General features: G+C 45.4%; 1 protein-coding gene across 1 annotated transcript in view; it reads right to left on the bottom strand.

Moving 5' to 3' along the window:
- MAP1A (microtubule associated protein 1A) overlaps positions 1-22,343 on the bottom strand; it is a gene marked incomplete at both ends in the record, with an annotated part of 52,029 nt that extends 29,686 nt beyond the window's left edge. The window contains 2 exons of the mRNA XM_079540683.1: positions 18,758-18,859; positions 22,184-22,343. Coding sequence (XP_079396809.1) covers positions 18,758-18,859; positions 22,184-22,343 — 262 coding nt within the window. The remainder of the gene's footprint in view (positions 1-18,757; positions 18,860-22,183) is intronic.
- Positions 22,344-22,669: the final 326 nt, after the last annotated feature.

Raw genomic sequence — 22,669 nt, 5'->3', positions numbered from 1 at the left:
GAGGAGAGGCAGCACTGCAGCTCTCTGTATGGAGAAGACTGCAGAACTATGCAAGGATTTGTTTGCATCTGCCCTCTTGGAGGATTTTTTCTTCCTTCCCACTTAATGACACACTGATTCTTTGCTTCCAAAAAACACCAATTTTTTTTGAAGACTCAGAAATCATTTTTAAAATCCTCTTCATTATCCTTATTTCTGCCCAGGTACAATGATTTTTACTGCTGTGGGGCTTTGCAAGGAATTTTTTTTTTTATTTACTTGTTCAGTTTGCCTGAATCTTTCTGTGCAGTTATTTCATGGCTCTTTCCAGCTCGCTTCCTTATTCACAGGTATTGGTACCTTTTCATTCTATATGATTGCTTACATTCTGAAGATTTACTTCGCCCTTTCATCTGAATTGTGTAACTGTCTGTCTGAAATGCAGTGACACCTTGTTAGTCCTCAAGAAGCTTTTGACCCCTAAAGCATTCTGTTCTTTCCATGCTTTGCAGGATTAGGCTACTTTTCCTTAATTTGACTGTAATATTTCCACCTCTCCAGTAGCTGAGGGCCTAGGGAGTGATTATCTGAGCTATTGAGAAGAGTCTGCTATAGACCTTGACTTGTTGTGGTAACTTGGGAAGTTTACACAGATGGATAACCCACGTCATCCATTACATTCAGCTGTTTATCATTTTCTTCAAATGTGTCAATTGCATCCTTAATGTAGATCCAGAAGGACTATAATTATCAGTCTCTTTTCCAATTTTTACTTTAAACAAACTCACTGGCCCTGCGAATTTTCTTTGGCAATGCTCTGGTCTCACTTGTCCCAGAAAATAAGGTTTTAAAAATGGTGATCCTAATTTAACTCAGCAATTCAAAAGCTTTAGGGAAAATAGCGGATGACCTGACTAGAACTCTCAATGGAAAGGATAAAGAGGTTTATAAAAATCAAGGCTGCAGAACTGGAGCAATCGTGAGCAGTACCAAAAGACCAGAAGGAACACAGGAGAAAGGGATTGAAGCAAATACTGGGGCACAGCAAGAACCAGCACGATCCCTGCTTGAGCAGAGGATGACTCTGCAGCATCCAAAGGGCAGCTTAATGCAGCAGAGAGGAAGGAGGTGCCAGGAGCAAGTCCCAGCCACTTCGAGAAAAGACTGTTCCAAACATTTCCAGTAAGTAGCATAAGCCTACCCAAAGAAAAGCTCACACCTTCTATGCCTGTGGCTCCTGCATTGGCTGTACTCACTCAGCAGCCTTTGTCAGCATTGGACCCCACTGCACACCCACAAGACTCCCACAGACCAAGGCACAGCAAAGCTTCTCACATATCTCAACAGATATACAGAAGAGAAGGAATAAACCAATCCAGCACTGGGAAATAACAAAGACAAACAACCAGGGCAACCTGAAAGACGCCCCAAGAGCCAAAATGTGGTGCAAGATCCCTCCCCTGCTCTTCCAGATAGGTTTAATTCCCTCAGATCCCATTCTTTCTCTGAACCAGCAATCTCTTGTAATAGGCACCAGCTACTCCAAGAAGGATCAGGTTCCTTCACAGTTCCCACTCTAAGGCTTGAACAGAGACCAAAAGGCTGCTAACATCTTTAAGGGGACTGTCAGTCAAGAGGCACTGACTTAACAGGTGCCATTAGTTATCTGTATAGCAGATGTCATGCTGCTTTACAGAGAGGATATTCGTAGGAACAGCTCTGACAAACTCACAATGGGATCGCAGGAGGCAAACCAGCAACAATCAGAGGCAACTGTGAAGATAATGCAAACTGAAGGTAGGAATCTGCACCTGGCAGCCAACCTCAAAGGAAGGCTGGAAAGAAAGTGCAATGGGTTTTAAAATTGCAATGTCACAGGTAGAACTTCCAGAATAAAATACACTTGGGAAAGGTCAGAATATTCCAAATGTACTTCCACTGTTGTTACTTGACTCAAGGCAAGGCTACAGAGGACTCTCTTAAAAAGGTACAGTTCTTATTAAACCATAGAATCATAGAATCACAAGGTTGGAAACGACCTACAAGATCATCTAGTCCAACCGTCTCCTCATCACCATTGCCACCACAAGCACTAAACCACATCACACAGCACGTCATCCAGGCGCCTCTTGACCACTGCCAGGGACGGCGACTCCACCACCTCCCTGGGCAGCCATTCCAGTGCCTGACCACTCTCTGAGAGAAAAAGTTCTTCCTTATGTCTAACCTAAACCTCCTCTGGTACAACTTGCGGCCATTGCCCCATGTGCTGCTCATTGCCTGGGAGAAGAGGACAAATCCCTCATCACCACAGCCTCCCTTCAGGAAGTTGTAGAGAGCAATGAGTTCTCCCCTGAGCCTCCTCTTCTCCAAACTAAACAATCCCAGCTCCCTCAGCTGCTCCTCATAAGACTTGTGCTCCAGACCCCTCACCAGTTTCATTACCCTTCTCTGGACACGCTCCAGGACCTCAACATCTTTCCTGTAGTGAGGAGCCCAAAACTGAATGCAGCACTTGAGGTGCGGCCTCACCAGTGCTGAGTACAGGGGATGCTCACCTCCCTGCTCCTGCTGGCCACACCATTTCTAATGCAGGCCAGGATGCCGTTGGCCCTCTTGGCCACCTGGGCACACTGTGGGCTCACGTTCAGCCGAGCATCAACCAACACCCCCAGGTCCCTTTCCTTCTCACACTTGTCCAGCATCCCCAAGCCTATAATACTGCAGGGAGTTGTTGTGCCCAAAGTGCAGGACCCGGCACTCGGCCTTGTTGAACCTCATCCCATTCACCTCAGCCCAGCCTGTCTAAATGCCTCTGAAGGGCCACCCTACCCTCAGGCAGATCAATACCACCTCCCAGCTTGGTATCATCTGCAAACTTACTGAGGGCACACTCAATCCCTTCATCCAGATCATCAGTAAAGATATTAAACAGGATGGGCCCCAGTACCGACCCCTGGGGGACACCACTTGAAACAGGTCATCACCCGGACTTCATTCACCACGACCCGCTGGGCACGGCCCTCAGCCAGTTCCTTACCCAAAGAAATATATATTTGTTCAGACCACAGGCAGCCAGTTTCCCCTGAAGGAGCCTGTGAGGGACCATGTCAAAGGCTTTGCTGAAGTCTAGGAAAACTACATCAACAGCCCTTTCCTCATCTACCAGACTGGTCACCCAGTCATAGCAGATGAGGTTGGTCAAGCATGACCTGCCTTTCACAAACCCGTGCTGGCTGGGCCTGATCCCCTAGACACCACGCACATGCCGTGCAATCTCATCCAAGATGATTTGCTCCATAACCTTCCCTGGTATTGAGGTCAGGCTAAAGGGCCTATAGTTCCCTGGATCCTCCTTACAGCCCTTCTTGAAGATGGGAGTCACATCAGCAAGCCTCCAATCCTCTGGGACCTCACCAGTTAACCAGGAGCATTGATAGATGGCCAAGAGGGGCTCAGCAATCACCCCCGCCAGCTCCCTCAGCACCCGAGGGTGCAGCCCATCCAGTCACATGGACTTGTGACAGTCCAGACGGAGGAGCAGCTCTCTGACTGTCTCCATCGGAATTGCTGATGGCATATTCTGTGCAGTGTCCCAGACTTCCAGATCAGGGCATGAAGAGCCCAGAGGATAACTGATCTGGCTGTTAAAGGCAGATGTAAAGAAAGCATTGAGGACCTCAGCCCTCTCCTTATCCTCAGTGACCACATTCCCTGCTGCATCAAGTAGAGGATAAGAATTACCTTTGGTTCTTCTTTTCCCGTTGATATATTTATAAAAGGATTTTTTATTGTCTTTTACTGCAGAGACCAACCTGAGCTCAAGTTGGGCTTTCGCCTTCCTAACTTCCTCCCTGCATACCTTAGCTACTTCTTTGTAATCTCCCCAAGTAGCCTGTCCCTTCTTCCAGAGGATGTAGACTCTCTTTTACTCCCTGAGTCTCAACAGTAATTCCCGTCTCATCCACACCGGTCATCTTCCCCTGCAGCTAGCCTTACAGCACTCAGCATAGCCTGTTCTTGTGCCTTTAAGATTTCAGTCTTGAGGAGCGTCCAGGCTTCCTGTGCCCCTTTACCCTTGAGAAGTGACTCCCAAGGGACCGTGCTACAAGCTCCCTGAACAGGTCAAAGTCTGCCCTCTGGAAGTTCAAGAAGGTAGTTTTGCTGGCCACTCTTTTGACATCCCCAAGAATGGAGAATTCTACAATTCTGTGGTCACTCTGCCCAAGATGGTCCCCAGCCTTCATTTCTCCCACCAGTCCTTCTCTGTTAGCGAAGACCAGGTCCAGCAGGGCACCACCCCTGGTAGGCTCTCCTACCAGTTGCGTAAGGAAGCAATCTTCCACACAGTCTAGAAACCTCCTAGACTGCTTCCTCTGCACTATATTAAATTTCCAACATATATCAGGGAAGCTGAAGTCTCCCATCAGAACAAGTGCTGGCAATCGCGTGACTTCCACGAGCTGCTCATAGAATGCCTCATCCAACTCTTAGTCCTGATTAGGCAGTCTGTAACAGACCCCCACCAAGATGCCGCCCCTACAGGCCTTCCCCCTGATCCTTACCCATAGACACTCCACTCTATCACTCCCAACCCCAAGCTCTTCTACATCAAAACAGTCTTTAATATAAAGGGCCATACCACCACCCTTCTTTCCTCGTCTATCCCTTCTGAAGAGCTTGTAGCCATCTATCTCAGCACTCCAGTCATGGGAGCGGTCCCATCATGTTTTGGAAATAGCAACAAGGTCATAATTGGCCTGACTCACAATCATTTCCAACTCTTCCTGCTCATTGCTCATGCTGCGTGCATTGGTATAGACACATTTCAGACGAGTCATCTGCCTCACCCCCTGCTCGAGCATCTTTCCCCTAGGCTCATCTCTTGAGAGGCCTGTTTTGTCCCCTTTCCCCTTCATAGCTAGTTCAAAGCTCTTTCAATAAGCCCTGCTAGTTCCTGCACTAATATATGCTGCCCCCTTCGAGATAGCTGGGTTCCACAGGCAGACAGCAGGCCAGGGGCCGAGTAAACTGCCCCATGATCAAAGAACCCAAAGTTTCTGGCTCAACACCAGCCTCTGAGCCAATTATTCATTGCTTGTGCTTTTCTATCCCGCTCGGAGTCCCTCACTGCCCCTGAAGGTATAGAGCAGAAGATCACTTGAGCTCCTGCTTCGTGGACTAAACGCCCTAAACCCCCCCTGAAATCTTTTTTCATCATGCATAGGCTTGTCTGAGTGATTTCATCACTGCCCACCTGAACTATGAGCAGCAGAAAATAGTCAGTTGACCTAACCAGCTTTGGGAGTTGCCTGGTTATGTCCCTGACCGGAGCCCCAGGAAGGCAGCACACTTCCCGATGGCCTGGGTCAGGTCTGCATATGGGGCCCTCCGTTCCTCTGAGAAGGGAATCACCCACCATGACCACCCTTCTTTCTTTACTATCAGACGCAGTCTCAAGGCATGGGGGTGACCGCCTGGCCCTGGGCTCTCTCCTAGGCTGATCCTGCATCACCCCTCCAGTCGCCTCCCTTCAACTTCCAGCATCTGGAACCTGTTACTTAGAAGGAGCTGCGGGGGCAGGCTAGGCAGGCCGGGGTGTCTCTTGTGACACTGAGTTGGGACTCTTTTCCAACCTTCCTCATCAGTGAGGTCTGACTGTGACAGGGTAGGGGTCCACCAACTGTCTGGGTTATTTTTTTCTTTTTCCCCAGAGCCCTTCCCTCTGGTAAGCCAGTGAGTCGCTCCACCAGTCGATCTCCCGCTCTCACTCCCTGATGGGCCTAAGTCTCTGCACCTCATCCTTTAGCCCCACCACCAGGCTGAGAAGCTCGTCCACCTGCTCACACCTCGCACAGGTTAAGTCCCATGTATTAATGATGATTCTTAGCATATATACAGTGGGAAAATAGAGTTGTTGAAACAAGCATTTTCTTTATGCAACATAGGGTAGCTGTCATATTCCTTAAAACATTAGACCTTGTAACTTGTTTTCACACAAATTTGAGTGGCGTTGTATGGAAGCTTCTCTCACAACAAATCTCATTCTGAAGACAAGCAATGAAATTCAAGAAAAACAAACATGAAGAGATACTCCAGGAAATAAGTCCTGAGATCACAGAACTGCTCTTCTAGGCACAGCCAAAATTGAAAGCCAGAGTACATATGCCCTCCAGAGCAGTGCAAGTAGATTGTGAACACAATAAGGGTTTTAACATTAATAGCTCCTTGCTGCTTCTATGGCCTACTATAGCCAAGAAAGAAGAAAAATACTTGAAATACTCTTTAAACAGATCAGAGATTGAACGGGACACCCTTTTCAGGCACCATTCTCTCCCACTATGCCCTCCTGCAGGATGAGATCAGCACTGCAGTGCCTGTTTTCTTGCAAGGATGCAGCTCAGATGAAATCTGAGATGAGAAACAAATGGAAGGAAAAAAAAAAATCAATAACCACTTCTGAATTATTCATCTCTATGAAACATGAATAAAAGTGCAAGTAAATCTCATCTTCAGAACAGCAACTTCATGTGAGTCTTCTTCACAGGAGTCAAATTGTCTACTGCAGATTTTCCTGTAAAATCATTAACATTCAACAAAATTTCAGAAGCAAAGCAGTATTGTTAGGTCAAATCTACACCAATTGCCCAGGTAAAGGCAAACTGACATCGTGAACAGCTGTAACCAACTTCCACAGCAGCCACTGCCAAAGGGAAGCAGACAAAATCCAGAACAGGCTTCAGTTTACAAAGCTATGAGTAGAACTGCTGAGCAGAGGTCATTTGAAAATCAATATATAACCTTGTTATGTCCTTTCAGGATTTGTTCCTGTCTTCATTTTTTGTTATTAACCATGAGAAATTCTGGTCTCATTCGTATCACCTGCCCCAGTAAGTCTAAGGGAAAAAAAAAACCACACTACTTTAAATGCATTCAGAGTACATACCACCAAATCCATTTAAGAAAGGACTGAGGTATGATGATCAGTCACTCACGTGCTACCATCTCAAGGGCTGACTGGTATAGACTTAGTATTTCTCAGCAATTCCATTTTTAGAAATAAATCAAGCAAGATAATACCCACATGCACCAGGATGAGAAGCACTGAAGAAAAGAAAGCAGTGACAGCACTCTTCCTTCACTTTGCATCCCCAACAAAGAACCAACTCTTTCCCAACAATTGCATCATTAATTCCTGTTTTCTATCAACTTTAAGGGTTAATCCCCTCTCCGGGTCAATTCAATCAGACCCTGGCACCTGGATTTTTTGTATCTGAAAGATAAAACAGCAGAACTGATTCAGCATAATGCACTACTTCCACACCCCACGAAGAACTCACTCAAAAATCAGCATCATGATGAACCTATTTACTCTTTGCCTCAATATATGCCATATGTGCTTTTAGAATTTGAATTCTACAAACCGCTGACGATGCTGGACCACAACATTCAGTTTTAGAAGCAAGAGTAGTAATTTACTACGGCAAGTTCTAACTTCAGAAACCAGTGAATTCATGACAGCAATTACTCCAACTTTGGTAGCCCTGATTTAAGAGACAGGAAAGATTGGAAAGTTCAGAAGGTAGGAAGAACAAATCTGGCTGAGAGTTTTGCCTACGTTGAATAAGAACTATCTGAAAGTACAAAAGGTAACCATGTAAATCTATTTTTTGTTAAATAATTACATCAGCACAATTTGATTTGTGAAGACATTCCGCTTGCACAGGGAATTCGCCCACTAGCACTGCAATTACAGTTCTGCTAGTAAGCTTTCCATACACACCAGCCTTAAACAGCGACCAAGGGAAGGAGAGGGATGGAGCACAACCATTACCTGCATTGGCCAGGATTTCAGTCACAGCAGCATCTCACTGCAGTGATTGCAGAAAGATCCTCACTTCTGCAGTGAGAGAAACTCACAGTGAACACCAGTGGCTGATAACCTTTTCTTTCTGGGGAAAACAGTAGAGAACAAAAACCTTAAAAGGCCTGCGCAGCAAAAAAAAAAAAAAAAAAAAAAATCACAACACTCAGACCTACAATCAAATATACACTGTTAAAGTGGGTGGGTTTTTTTTGTTTGTGGGTTTGGTTTTTTTTGGGGGGGGAAGGTTGGACAGATGAATATCCTTTCTTTTGCAGTTCTCTTAGTTTTCCGAAGGCTGAACTCAGGAATTGACTCATTTGTTCCCTTCTTGCTCCATACAGACTAGCAGGATAAGGCAATAAGTAAGAAATTACAGATGGAACAGGAGTGCAATGTGGGGCCCCTGCTGAAACACACTTGCTCTACCAAGAAATAAGGAAAAGCTGATTATTTTTTGCACTCCTGAAGTTTCCAAATCAAGCAGTGAAGGCCAGTTGCTACTTCAACAGACAGATGCTTCTAGACTCACTGCTTTCAATCACACCTGCTAAATCCATTTTAAGCTGCGTGATCTTCAAATACTGCGATAATTTCTCAGCATCAAATAGAATCCTCGTCGCCTCAGATCCCCGGATACAAAGCAACACCAGAACAGGAAAGGAAACAGTGCCTCCAGTCTGCAATTTCACGTATCTGCAGAGAGGAAAAGCAGCATCTGTTCTGGCAATGCCACAGTTAACAGGGCGAGGCAAAATCCTGGAACACAGCCAGCCTCAGGGACATCTGTTTTCTAAGGAGGTAGGAATTACGGCATTAAAATTACAATAGCACATGACAACAATTAATCTCACAGAAAAATAGGATTATCGGGGTCTTCCAGCACTGCTCCCCACTCCTCTGAATCTGTATCTAATGGAAAAATTTACTTCCTGAAATAGCAGCTGAGATCCTAGAGAGGATCACTTCAGGGGATTTCTGTTTTTTCCATCCAAGCTGGACGCAGCAGGCTGCCGCAAATACTGTGACTGTGCAGGCTGAGAGCCTGGCAACACTTGAGCGACTGCACGTTAATGCCCCCAGTGGCCCCTCTCTACACCAGAGCACAGACAGGTTACATTTGCTGGCTGTAAACTATGATGTCTTCTTAAGGTAGAAGATAGGCTCAGAAGTTTTGCTTGGTTTCTGTTTTTTCTTTTCTAGACGTATTAATGAGCATAGGCAGAGTTAGAGTTGAATGGCTCAGCTCTGCGCGCTCAGCCTGAGGAAGAGGCAGGCACAGCATCCTAAGCCACTTACCTTCAACTGCTAAGTGCACCACTCGGGTAAACAGGAATTGAGAGCAGCCAGGCAGAGGCTCTCCCCTCCAGCCCATGGCAATACTTGAGATTTTTAAAAGCAAAGAAAGATCTGAGGAACTGCAAACGGCTGAAACAGAGTGAACAAACAGCTGAAGTAGAGTGAAACAGACCAAGAAATCAGTCCACAGCTGTTGGAGCTGTCACGTGTTTGGGATTATTTTCTTGCTTAATCCTCCCTCCATTTTGCCCATCATTTTGTTTGCCTTAGCAAGTTCACAAGGGCTGGAAAAGCCACTGCAGGTAGGGGCTCCAAAGGAGCACACAGCCACAGTAAACTAACGATATGCTAACAGTTCATCAGCACAGCTTCTGTTACCAATCTCTAAATGTGAGTGATGTTAGAATTCCAGCAACATTCATACAGTCACCCAGAGCTCACATTAACTTGTAAGAATTTTATCTATTTTCACCATTTCTACAGAACACAAAAAATGTGGAATTCTCTAAAAAGCAGCAGACAGTGTTAGAGGTCACTGCACCTCTGGTGCTTACAATGCACACAACCACCGAGAGAACACTGCCTTTGTCAAGTTGAAGAGATGCCACTGTAGCACTGCAAAAAAAAAAAAAAAAAAAAAACAAACAAAAATCCCAACACATGGAACAGTTACAAGAGCACAGTCACCTCAAGTGTGAAGTCCATCTTGGAGGACTAGGTAGTCAGTGGTAGCTGTTCGGTAGCACATAGACCATTCAGACTGCTATCCAGTGACTGAAAGCTGCTAATTTTATCAAGTGAACAAAAGGGTGTCCTCTACAGCTTAATTTTTTTTGTTTTCTCTTTTTTCCTGTTTTTTTTTTTTTTTTTTTTTTTTTTTTTTTTTTTTTCCCCCACTGATATTGAGTGGAGTTGCACCCCTCTTCTTTCTTCTTACCTGGCTACCTTGCTCAGAGCTGCTAAACACTTATTTAAATAAGATACATGGTTTAACAAAGAAGTAGAGATAAGAGAATAAGGCCAGACAGTCAATGAAAGAAAAGAATGTTATTCTAGGTGAATACAGAGAATTTAAATGGGTTACACACTAAAAAGATAGCAGGAGTCTGCTGAGAAAAAAAAAAAAAATCTTACATAAGGTGCTAAAAACAGTGCCTGCAACCCTTGAAATGCCCGGGCTGTGAGAACCACAGAACTGGGTGCTCACCAAGGTCACACCACTCAATACGCAATGCTGAGCCCCTGCAGCCAGCTCAGCTTTCCAGCAAGAAAACTCCCTGAGCCAGTGATCATAAAATCCTTAGAGCTGGAAGGGACCTTTAAAGGTCACCCAGTCCAACTCCCCTGCAATGAATGGGGACATCCAATGCTAGAGCAGGCTGCTCAGGGCCTGATCCAGCCTGCCTTGAAAGTTACCAGTGATGGAGCATCCATCTCTGGGCATTTCACTGGCCTTAGCCAAGTTTTATGGAAGCTAGTCAGATTCCCCAGGATGCTGATGTCTGGAGTGCAGGTAGACACTTATTTTCAAGTTATGTCACTCATGAACAACAGCTGAAGATAAGAATTGGAAACCTTAGTTGTAGTACTTGAGCACAAAACAAGTCACATAAGCACCATATCATAAACAGGGTCAGCAACTATGGAGAAGCAGTAACATCAAGCAGCGGTTCAAATAGGAGAAGCCCGTATTCTGCTGTAGTTCTTATCTGATGTTGTTATAAGGGGATGAACTTTCCTCCATCCTTTGGGCACAGAGCTTCCTGAATCCCTCACCTCTGAGAGCATCAATGAGGAACTGGGACAGCACCGCATTATCTTCAGCGGTAGCAAAAGCGTGCAAAGTGCTGTGTCTATCAGTCTAGGTTTAGCTTAGATAAGCAAAATGATTAAGGGGTTTGAACAGGTGCCATAAGAGTCTTAGAAGTTCCAAACGCTTCAACTTAGAGAGGAGAGCTGAAGATTATAAAAATCAGTGGTAGGAGATCAGGTCACCATTACTCACCAAGTTCTGAAATGCCAGAGAAGAGGAAGCACTCAGTGAAGATAAATCAACTTAGAAAATTACCTCTTTGGACAGCAAGCACTGAGATTTAGCACCTTGCTACACATGCTATAAAACCACACTGTAAATTCAGTAAGGATTGAACAGATTTCACTAAAAAGAGTTGCTGCAGATGTTCTTTTAACATCCCAAACTCAAACGTTATGCATAGCAAGGGAGTATGAGGAGAAAAGGGCAAAGAAAAGCAGCTACAGTCATATGTTGTCCCCAAGTTATATCTCTTGTTGCTACTTCTGCAGGCAGAATACTGGGCTACATAGACCACCGATCTGATTCAGCGTGGCATTTCCCTTCATCTTTCTTGCTTTCAAAAAGCTGACCAGAATTTTCAGTTCTTGCCTTACTACCCAGTAAGAGAAGACGAACAGAATCGGGGCATCCATGAGAACTCACTCCTTTCACAGGAATGTTACTTCACGTGATGGAACCTGAACATGACTTTACTGAAGCTTCAGCAGTTGAGAACATGCAATACAAAAATACAGAACTGTCAGCTGCTGAAAGCAGTTCTAATGCTTATAGTAGTTCTGGATCAAGAGAAAAAGCACCCTTTACCCTTTCAGTCAGAACTCACCATTTGCACAGGACAGCATAAAAGCAAGAAACTAATGTTTCTGCATAGCAGGTTTGCAAGAAAGCAAAGTCCCAAAACACCGTTCGTATTTTCACCAAGCATGTTGCTGAGTATCGGGGGGAGAACCACAATGCAAAGCTTCTGAACACAGCAACATTTTAAAACACATAAAGGGAAAATGAAGATTATTCCTGTTAAGTTTCTTCAGATTATGACAACTTCTTTAATCCTCAAGTCAACTCAATGCTTTGCAACAGAAAAAAGCAGATTGAGATGTTAGAAATTCGGAAAAGCCTGGTGATGTTGTGTAAACACAGAGCTCTATGACACTTGAATCAGTTTTGATCCCAGTATCTCAAAGAGGCAGACTTGGAAGATATTAAGAAAAACTCAAGTGGCTTTCCTACGAGGAGCTGTGAAGTAAGCAAGGTCTCTTCAACCAGGAGAAATAATGAATGGGGGTGGGGAAGGTGTGTGTTTGTTGTTCAACGTCTATTAACTGGACAGTCAACACCATGGAAATATCTCTAATGAGGGGCTAATGACTGTGAAGGAAGCACAGCCTATGCATTAGGTCCAATACAAAAGGCTTAAAAGCCAACTCCTCTCTGCCTGAATGACCATTTTTAGATTGTTAAACTCTGCTGATTTCCGCACAAAACGTTGAAGTTTCTCCCTAAATTCAAGAAAGAGCTTAGTATTTCCCATAATCTTTTTACCAGCGCAAGAAAAGTATCCTCTCAACATTTCATTATTTCAAGCTTTTATTCAACCAAATTCAACATTATTCTTGATTGCTTGACTCTTAATTATGTTATTTATAAGGTTTCCTGAAGATTATCACAATACAACCTGAGAGGAAAGATCACTGGGATCGCTACACAGCTATTCGACATTCTCCAGCATGGCTCAGAGCAGCTGCTCTATTTCTGACAACAGTTCTGCACTCAGAGTAGCTGTTTTCTCTGAGCATCAACAAACAGCAAGCAGAAATAATCATTCTGAGCATTTCACTTTGCCACATGTCAATCTCTATTGGAAAGACAGTCCTGTTTTACAGAGAACTGTTAACATCCAAGGAGACAGTGCATATGGTCTTCAAGAACTTGGGGCAGCCAATGGCATTTGACAACAGCACAGAGGTGCACTTTCTCATCATGTCATCTGTGTTCTCCATAACACGAGAAGCTCATTAAGCAAGGTCCTCTGGAGTTGCTTCTATCACTTTCTATTCTATTGCTGCCAACTAGCACTACCCTTCTTGCCTTGGGGAAGGTCATCACTAGATCCATATTTGGTTTCCTGCTGTTCCTACCAACTATAGTTCTCCCCCACAAACTATGCTGTGAGATTAACCCAGAGCAGTAGTCATGTTGTTTGTGACACACAGAAATGAGTCAGCAGGTTACCGTACCAAAAAGCCCACTTCTGTAAGAAGGATTAGGTATTATTTTCATGGCTGCCTCAACACTATCAGTTCTTTTCCCCACTTGCTTAGGCCACATTTGAGACTTATTTGTTCCTCATCTCTGAAGAGATTAAAAACTTGTTAGAGAAATAACTGTGTTCTCTCCTCCTACAGAATGTTGCAGTTGCATTATAATTTCAGCTTCAAAATCCAGGCATTAACATTTCCAAACTGTATCTGTATTACGACTACTGTAATGAATTGAGAAACTGCAAATTGAAAAGCCTTGGACTACTCTGTTCACTGGACTGCTTTACTTGTATTCTATTACCATTCTTTATCTAATAGAATTTCCTGCCAGCAATGCCAAACTTACTGGTTGTTGGAAGCTTGTAGAGAAGAACTTTGCATTAAGTAAATGGCCATGAACCATTCTGGCTGTACAGTAACTGTTGTGCTCCAATGAGTTTTTTTCCTGAATACAGACATGAACAGTTATGGGATTGATATTCTGATATTAATATACATGCTTCTGAATAGTTTTATTCTCTAGAGATACTGCTAAGCATACCAACATAGAGGAGGTACACATACCTTACACATTCAAGGCTGAGGTCTTTCAAGTGGCATAAAAATTACAAAAGCATCAATTGGAAGGGATTCTAGAAGATCTTTGGTACAGCCTCCTACTAGAGAGGAGCAGCCACTCTGCCCTTCGCCCACAGTAGGAAGAAGCACACATGCAGTGTAGAGCTGAGCAATTCTTAATATTTAAAGCTAATTGGTGTAATTTATCTGCATCTGAATGATAATGACAGATATTCACATCTTCAAGTGGCTGTTACAAGACACACAGCAACAGATTTGCAGAAAGGTGCAACAGAAGAAAACATAGAAAACGTGTTCAAACTGAGGCAGCATGGCTAAGAAGGCTTTTACCACTGCAGAGAGCATTGCCTGATAGCATATATTGTGTGCAGTAAAGACAGTTCCCAGGCTGCATTTAGAGGTTCTCTAGGTTCATACCAGTTGTGACCTGCAGTTTCTGATTTTGCCATTGTAATACGATGGCAAGTGTAGCAGGGACAGCATAGCAGCAAAGTCGTAGGCTATAGTAGGTGACTGCAGCCACAGACACAAAAGTAAAGGAAAGAAGCTGCTTACCCTTGAAAGGCCTCAAGTAGGCAGGGATCTCCAGTAAGACACCCTCACCTCCACTGCCAACCCTTAAGCGAGGTCTGGAAGGGGCAGATCCTGGCTCCAGCCCTTCCTGTCACTCAGCAGTATTACATGCACCTGAGCTCCCCTGGGCTGGTCCTGCCTTCCCACCAGGTGCTCCATCACTGCTTCAGGCCATGACTTAGCATTTCTGCTACAGCCATCATTCCCATATTCTCCTACTAATTATAACATAACCACAGTTTCTTGTTACTGTCACCAAAAGTCTGTACGTACTTAAGATCCACCACCCATAATTAAATCCTGAATTACAGGCTAACCTTTCGGCCTTCTGGCCTTTCAGTATTCACCTTCAGCTGCATCATCTCCCACAGCAATCTTGGACTGTGTGGATTGTCATCATTCTCTACCGCTCTAGACAGTTCTTAGTACATTTTTAACTGTTGCTATTACCCACCACGCTTGTTCCTTTTGGGCTCAATATTCTTAAGCCCATGTATAGATCCCTCAGAGGAATCATTTTGCTGCATTTGAAATTGCACATTTACTGAATTATCAACAGGAACTTATGTAACAATTACACAAATCAACACAATGGAAAAGGCACTACAACAAATGTTGTTTGGAAGGACTGGCACAATAGAAAGGTGCCATAAAGGAAGGGAAGAAGATTGCTCACCCATATCAGAAGATTCCAGGTTCACAGGAAAAAGCTTCACCAAGGAAAGATCTCCAACCTGAGATCCTTCCCTGGTGGCATCAACACTTAAATGAGCCTTAAATGAGCCAGGCTGCACCCCTTCCTGTCCCATAACTGAATTGCCTTCAGCTGTGCTCCCAGGGCTGACCAGTCCTTTCCCCAAGTGCTCAATCAGCTGTGACTCAGCAGTTCCCATGCAATATACAAGTTTCTAGTTTGATGCAGCTCCAAACACCATCTTCCTGGCTTTTCTTGCCTTACACACCAGCAAGGAACTGTTAGAAAATCATACATCAGCTACACACATTTGCCACAAATCCAGTAGCCACCTATGGTAACTAATGCATGCCAGAATGTCTCACCTCTCTACCACTGTCAGCTTCACCACACAAGGAGTGGGAACAGCTGGAGGCCGAACACCTGTTTCCCATCCCACATGACAACTACAGCAAGAGAAGTTGTGCAGAGCCAGTGCAAATTAGTTGTCCTGTACAAAATTCTGCAGATGTGCACTGATGGAGAGGGGCTTGAAGAATGCACAAAATCATATCTAGTAACACATTAAGCTGTTGGCCTCCAATTCAGCATCAAAAGTATCTACAGACAATTTCAGCTTCGTCAGTGAAACCAGGCATGCAGAGCTGAGATTGTGCTGCGACTCACTCCAGACTGTTTAATATGATCCTGGTTCTTAGTGATACCACAATATCCAAAAGCAGCACGGTAAGAGATTTAATTTTTATTACCCACTGCTAGCAGGGAGTTCAGTAGCTCTAAGACTTACTGTCTTTTCCCAGGGAAAAGGCATTTGGCCACCAACTACCAAACTTCTCCATTCTTCTCAACCAGAAGGCTTCCAAAGCTGCCGAACTCCCAGACAGATGTTTGTTACACAAACCTCCTGCACACCTACCAGGTAACAAGCAGGTCCCTCAGGAAGGTGCCCACAGAAGCACGCCAACACCTTCCTGAAGAAGGAAAGTACCTTTGTTCACCAGGCCCACATCAGACAAACAAAGCGTTTCAGTAGGATCTGTTGTGGGTCCAGACACTTATCTGCTTGGGGATGGCTGCGCAAACAGGAGTAAGCTAGGACAGAAATAAATAGCCTTTAGGTAAATTGTTGCATGTCCCGTTTCAGCTCACTGAAAACATTGGCAGTTCTGCCTACATTGTAACTAACCCATCTCAGCTACAACAGCCCTATTCACGCAAAGTGTGTCCAGAATTCATGCCAAAAGTTACTCCCACAGTGCGCAGAAGCAGAGCTGCTTTCCTCTGATTAGTTTATTCAGCTTGATAGAAAAGTGTGTGTTTGTCACACCACTTTTGAAGGGCAACAGTAACTGCACTTCAATACATTTAATATTTTGTTATAGAGGAAAACAGTCACAGAAACATACTGTTTGAACTGTATCATACTACAGTTCTCATACTCCTCAGCGGAAATGGTCATCTCAGAACTCATTTTATATTTGAAGCCAGGCTTGCAGAGCTGTTTTTACATATGAATGCTTCTTTCAGACAACTTAAATTCTTCCGTCAGGATTCAGTACTTGTATAATCAATAGATATTAAGATATTACAATCACAAAATAAACAAGAGTTAGGCACAGTAAACTACAATAACAAGAGAGAATAAATAGAAGGCTTACCCTTATGCTGAGCTCACCACAAAACACCAGAAAGAGGGACCTCCAGACAAGATCCTTTCCCTCTGGTAGCCAGCTCTTCAATAGGTCTAGGAGGGGGGGAGCCTGGCTCCACCCCTTCCGGCAGCAGAGGTGAATTGCCTTCACCTGTGCTCCTCTGGCGGACTCATGGCTCACCTCAGGTGATCAATCAGAGGTTCAGGCCGTGACTCAGCAGTTCCCATACAGCACGAATACCCTGAATGACTTCTGGTTATCAAACCTGCCTCATTACTCGTGTTCACCCTCTAAGGTTTACATAGCTATGCAGCACAGACCTTGCTGAACTCAACCAGCAATCTGCCTCCACTGTGGGAGGTGACTATTTACATCACAACTTCTATCTGCCCGTTCCTCTCGTTAACTTCTGCATACTGAGACCTTACTTTTTAGTCTATGGCCAATAGGATTCCTTAAACAGACTTCAGGAACTTTGTCTTTCAAAACACTTTGACAGGTAGACTAAGCCACTTACCTACATTTGCTGACCCCTCCAGAAAGCACGCTCTCTACAACTACCTGAAAGGAGCTGTGGCAAGATGAGAGCCCTCCTCTGCTCCCAAGTAACAAGCAACAGGGTTAAAGGGAACGGCCTCAAGTTGCACCAGGGAGGGTCCAGGTTGGACATTAGGAAGAATTTATTCTCAGAAAGAGTCAGACATTGGAGCAGGTTGCCCAGAGAAGTTGTGGAGTCACTGTCCCTGCAGCTGTTTAAGGAAAGGAAAGTGTATGGGAACTGCTGAGTCACGGCCTGAACCTCTGATTAATCACCTGAGGCGAACCATGAGCCAGCCAGAGGAGCACAGGTGAAGGCAATTCAATTCACCTGTGCTGCTGGAAGGGGTGGAGCCTGGCTCCCCCCTCCTAGACCTATTTAAGAGCTGGCTACCAGAGGGGAAGGATCTCTTCTGGAGATCCCCCTCTTGGTGTCTTCTGGTGAGCTCAGCCGAAGGGTAAGCTCTTCTGCTTATTCTCTTTGTGATCACTGTCTACCTTGCTTGATTCTCTCAATTATATTGTGATTGCAACATCTTGATATCTGTTGATTAAACAACTATATTGCGATTATAGCATCTTGATTATACAGAAAGATATAGCACTCGGAGATATGGCTTAGAGGAGAGTACTGGTGGCAGATGGATGATTGTACTAGATGATTATAGAGGTCTTTTCCAGCCTTAATGATTCTGAAATTCAATACACTTGAAAAGCAGGATTTCTCTTTGTAGGAACAGTGGTGACTATTCTCAGGTGGGCACTAATTCTGTTCTTTATTGTTATTGTACTGATTTGATCAGCAGAATTTACAGCTGGTTGACAGGCTTGTGATCCCCTGGATCCCTCCTGAGACCTTCTTTATAGTCTGGCATTGCATTTATCACCCCTTGCTCTGCAGGAAAAAGAAAAGTTTCAAGTGAGAGGATACACGCTGCTAATATTAATCTAGATACTTCAACCCTGAGATAAGAATTTTGAGTGAATGTTCTTCTCCAATATGGCACCATGAGCATATCTGTACCATAACCTCTGTCATAATTGCTTCCAATTCAGACAGATCTTCAGCTCTTTACAGATTGATAAGTTTAATTATTATTAAAATGCTCTGTATTATAGAAAATCAATGTTTGTACTGCTTTGCAAGGAGGGAGACTTCCATTCTCCATAGTAAGAAGAGTAACAGGTAAGCTAAGAGACCGCTCAGTTTAGGTTCCTTCTTTCAGTTACCCACTAAGAGAACAGTTTTCCCATCTGGAAGATGTATTCATAAGGTCTGTAGGCTCATGCTTCTATTCTCAGTACTAATTTTTAGTTAAATTTTTTGCATCTAACAGATCCTTAGGATTGTTTTTCTTCTTTAGTGTTTGTATACAGAATCCTGGACAAATAACTCATTATATGAATTTGTCATTCTAAATCAGAGCCAGCTTTATTCTACCTCTTTTCAAATATGAAATAAAAGATAAAAGTTAATGTTGATAAAGTAAAAAAAAAACTGACCTTTGACTTCTGAAGAAAACTGGGCCAGATGCCGGGTTACAAAGAGTCGCAGCTGCTGATTCAGATCGCAGGACAAAGGGTCAATATTCCAGGAGCGAATTCCTGCCCAACAGAGAAAGAACAGTGAGCTGTCGTTACAGTGGCTACCGAAAGAGGGGACAAAAGTAAACACGACATCCAGGAAGAAGCAATGGCCTTCCCAGGGAAGATGGTTAATGCTGAGAAAAAGTCTTCAAAAGCAAAGGGCCATAAGTTGTTTCCCTTCCATAAAACACCTACACCTGCAGTACATGCATCAAGCAACTCTTTTTACAGCCTAGGTTTCGCATGAGTGAAACAGAAGAACCGTGAAGGATAACAGCTAAATTGCTCTAGTTAGAAGTTTATTAACTTGCTTAAGCGAGTTAAACTACTAAACAGCTCAGACACATCAGCTTCTGTGCTCTTAGAACTCGAGCATCCTTCCAGTCACAAAACCCCCCCGACCTCAGCTCCCTCTGCCTAATCACACACTCAAAGCCCCTGATCCTACTGAGACCCTTTGGGTTCGTTTTTTAATCTACATAATCTTTGTAAGCTAATCGCTTTCATATCACAGCAGGAAACAGTGTCTGCTCCCAGAGCAAGTGGCACCACGCCATGCTGGGAAGTCACCTTCAGACCTCAGCATTAGCAGCTCTGTGTTCTGAATGACACCGAACACCACAGATCAGAACTTCACAGGCTAATAAGGAGCACTTTGGTGGCGCAATACTGCATTGTGGTGCCATGAACAATAATGGAATTACACTGTGAATCACTGTGCTGGCCTCTTACACTGCTGGCTGCAGAAGCACAGCTGCAGAAGGCCGCTAACACAGACTTCTAAGAGTTAAACAGAACAAGGATCTCAGCCCTAGTGTTTATTTTTAAGGTCTGTGTTGAGAGTTATTCCACCATTTTCTGAAGACGTTCCCTCTCTTACGTAAAAAGATGACCAAATATCTGCCTTTTTAAATTTTTTTTTATTTTTTAGGAGTGAAGCATGTTTTCACATATACTGTTTCCAGTTACTGCAGTTCTGGTTCTCCAGCACAGTGATTTGATGTTGCACAAGAGCTTCTGAAGGCTGTTGGTGGAAAGCAGTATCTTCTAGGTTACAAGCTAGAGTGTATCAGCTTGTTCACCACAGATGCAGGATGGAATCAGCAGGTCATCGCATTGCACTTCAATAGTCTCAAGAATTCACAGCAACTCAAGAAAATGTTTGTCTTAGGATTTTCCCCTGATGACAGCTGAAACCATAGAGTAATAGCTTCACAGCAGGGTACACAAAACAAACAAATAGTAAGTCCTCTGAACATCCAGAAACTTACCACCACTTACACTGTCACAGAACACCTATTTCTTTTTGACTGCATAGGATAGGAACAAGTGAAACACACAACAAAATGACAACACAACAGGAAGGAAAGAGATGAAAGGACTGTTCTCCTATGAAACAGCCTTAGAAAGCACGATGGATTTAATCAGTGGCCAACGCCTCTTAATGCAGTGCTTGTGAGCACTCCCACCCGAGCTGAGCATGGCAGCATGCTGTGGGACACATCCTGCTGACTCGAGCTGCTGTGTCAGAGTTCTTGAGTCCTACTGCAGCAATTGATGCTATTTGAGGCACTGCTACTTCCTCCAGAATACAGACAGATATACTCCTTCAGAGCAAGGAAAAAGGTAATTCTTTTTTCACTCATTATTGCCACAATTTATACAATGTCTTTTTTTCCCCTCCAGGCAGTCTAAAATCACTTCTAACCTATCCCCACCTGTCACAGTTTCAATTTATGCCGTTGTACAACAGCCAGAACAATGTCCTTGCTGATTACCATCCTACCTGCTGATGCAGGAGCGCAGACTATGCCATAACAAGGTTTCCAAATGTGCATATTTTTCACACATGCACAGCTGGGTAACGTACCATGGGTCTCATCAGTTTCCCCTCTCTTTCCTTATACCTTTGTAATTTTTTTTTCCCCCGTTAATTTCCTGCCAAGATAATTGGGTTTTAAGGTTTGGTATTTTCTTATACTCTTTCTAATATTGTTTCAGAACAGGACAAAAGTTACAAAGGAACAGAAGAATCAGACCAGTATTTGTGGACATCGTTTTAGAATAGGTATTCAAGTGTTTCACAGATACAGTGACACTGCATCAGAAGCAGTAAGGGCAGGAACAAGCAGGTTCCTGCAGCATCTAATATGCATTATTCAATTTATCTGAATCAAGCTGTAAGAAGAAAGTGGGGAAAGTGCACTTCCTGGTTCAGCCTGAGAGAGGAATACATTCATTTACACTTCATGAACCTCATCTGGTAGGCTTGGTGCAGGCAGGGCACAACAGCGAGAAGAACAGAGGCGACAAAAAAACTGTTTTATTCTTAAAACAAATCTATAAATAAAAATCCAGACGTATAGCATGCAATGTTTCGGACCAGTTTTGTTTGCCATCAAGTAGCTGCTGCGAGTGGATGCTTTCCCATGCGCAAACGGCCCTAAGGCCAAAAGCATCTGCAGCTGACAGGACTCGACAGGCGTCTGCTGACTGCAGAACGGGGCACGTGCTGTGCCATTTAAGATCTGCGCCGCAAAATATGCATTTATTTTTCCTGGTACTTAAAACCAATGCATCTTAGAAATGGGTGAGAAAAGGGAGAAGCACATACAAACTTTCTGGGGGTATTACTTCATTTTTACAGGTGTAGGGCACCGCTTATTAGAACAGGACACCGTGTCTCCCACCTTTGAGGCGCTGATGTCACGATAATCCGTCCTTTGGGAACCATTAGAAATCTCCATGAAGCCGCAGCCTCCGCCCCACCGGCGGGTCCCATCCCTTCAAATAACACCACCTCCTCTATATAGAGACCTATCCCCGCCGGGGCCCCGGCACGGAAAGCACAACAGCAGAGACAGCACTGTCCCCGTGCAGCAGAGCCGGGCTGCTCTTCGCCCTCCCGCGGGTCGCGGTCCCACGGGCGCTCCGCAGTCCGCGCTGCCGCTGCCCCTCGCACTGCGGTAAGCCGCCCCGCAGGGCGAAGCCCGCAATTAGCCAAAGTTTGGGCAAGACGGGGACGAGACCCGACCCGCGGACCCACAAGAAAGGTGGGAATCCGGAGATGTACAGAACGGGAGGAAAAAAAAGCGAACGTTTGCGGTCCGAATGTCCGCAGCACTCCAGAGTGCCGCGCCCGCGCGAGCTCCGCCCGCCCCGAGCCGCAGCGCTCGGCTCCGCGCGGTGCCGCCCCGCCTAACGGAGCTCTCCCGCTCGCCGCGCGCATCCCGTTCCCCCACGCGCGCCGCCGCCCCTCCGGGCGCAGGGCGAAGCCCCGCGGCAGCGCCGCAACGGACGGCGGACATCGGCACCGCGCGGCCCGCGGGCACCGCTCCTCACCTCGCTCCAGGGCGCCGCGCAGCGCCCCGCGCTCCGGCTCCGTGCCGACCTCCCCGATCACCACCAGCAGCGCGTGCCTCCGCGCCTCCCTGCGGCGCGGTCCGCCCGGCAGCCAGGGCACCACCGTCTCCATAGCGACCGGTCCGGCCGTCGTCTCCATGGTAACGCGACGGCCGCCGCTGCAGCGCGCCGTGACTGGCGCGCGGCTCTTAAAGCGCACCGAGCTCCTCCCCAGTTGGCTCCGCTGCCGCGCGGCGCCGCGCTACTGCGGCGAACGGGGGCGTGGCCTGAGGGGCGCGGCTCTGAGGCCGCCCCAAGCGCACGGCGGGCGGCGCGGCGCGCAATTTTCTCGTGGGCTCTTCTCCCGCGCCGAGTCCGGCCCGCTCGGCGGAGCCTCGTCGGTTCCCTGCAGGCCCGGATGCTCCCATACGGGCCGCGCGCAGCCGGCCGCCAAGCGGTCTCTGCGGCTCCGGACCGGGCCCGACC

Source organism: Tetrao urogallus, assembly GCF_951394365.1.
Source record: "Tetrao urogallus genome assembly, chromosome: 11".
NCBI classification, from domain to species: domain Eukaryota; kingdom Metazoa; phylum Chordata; class Aves; order Galliformes; family Phasianidae; genus Tetrao; species Tetrao urogallus.
The sequence above is the reverse complement of the archived record's forward strand: the minus strand, read 5'-3'. Positions and strand labels throughout refer to the sequence as shown.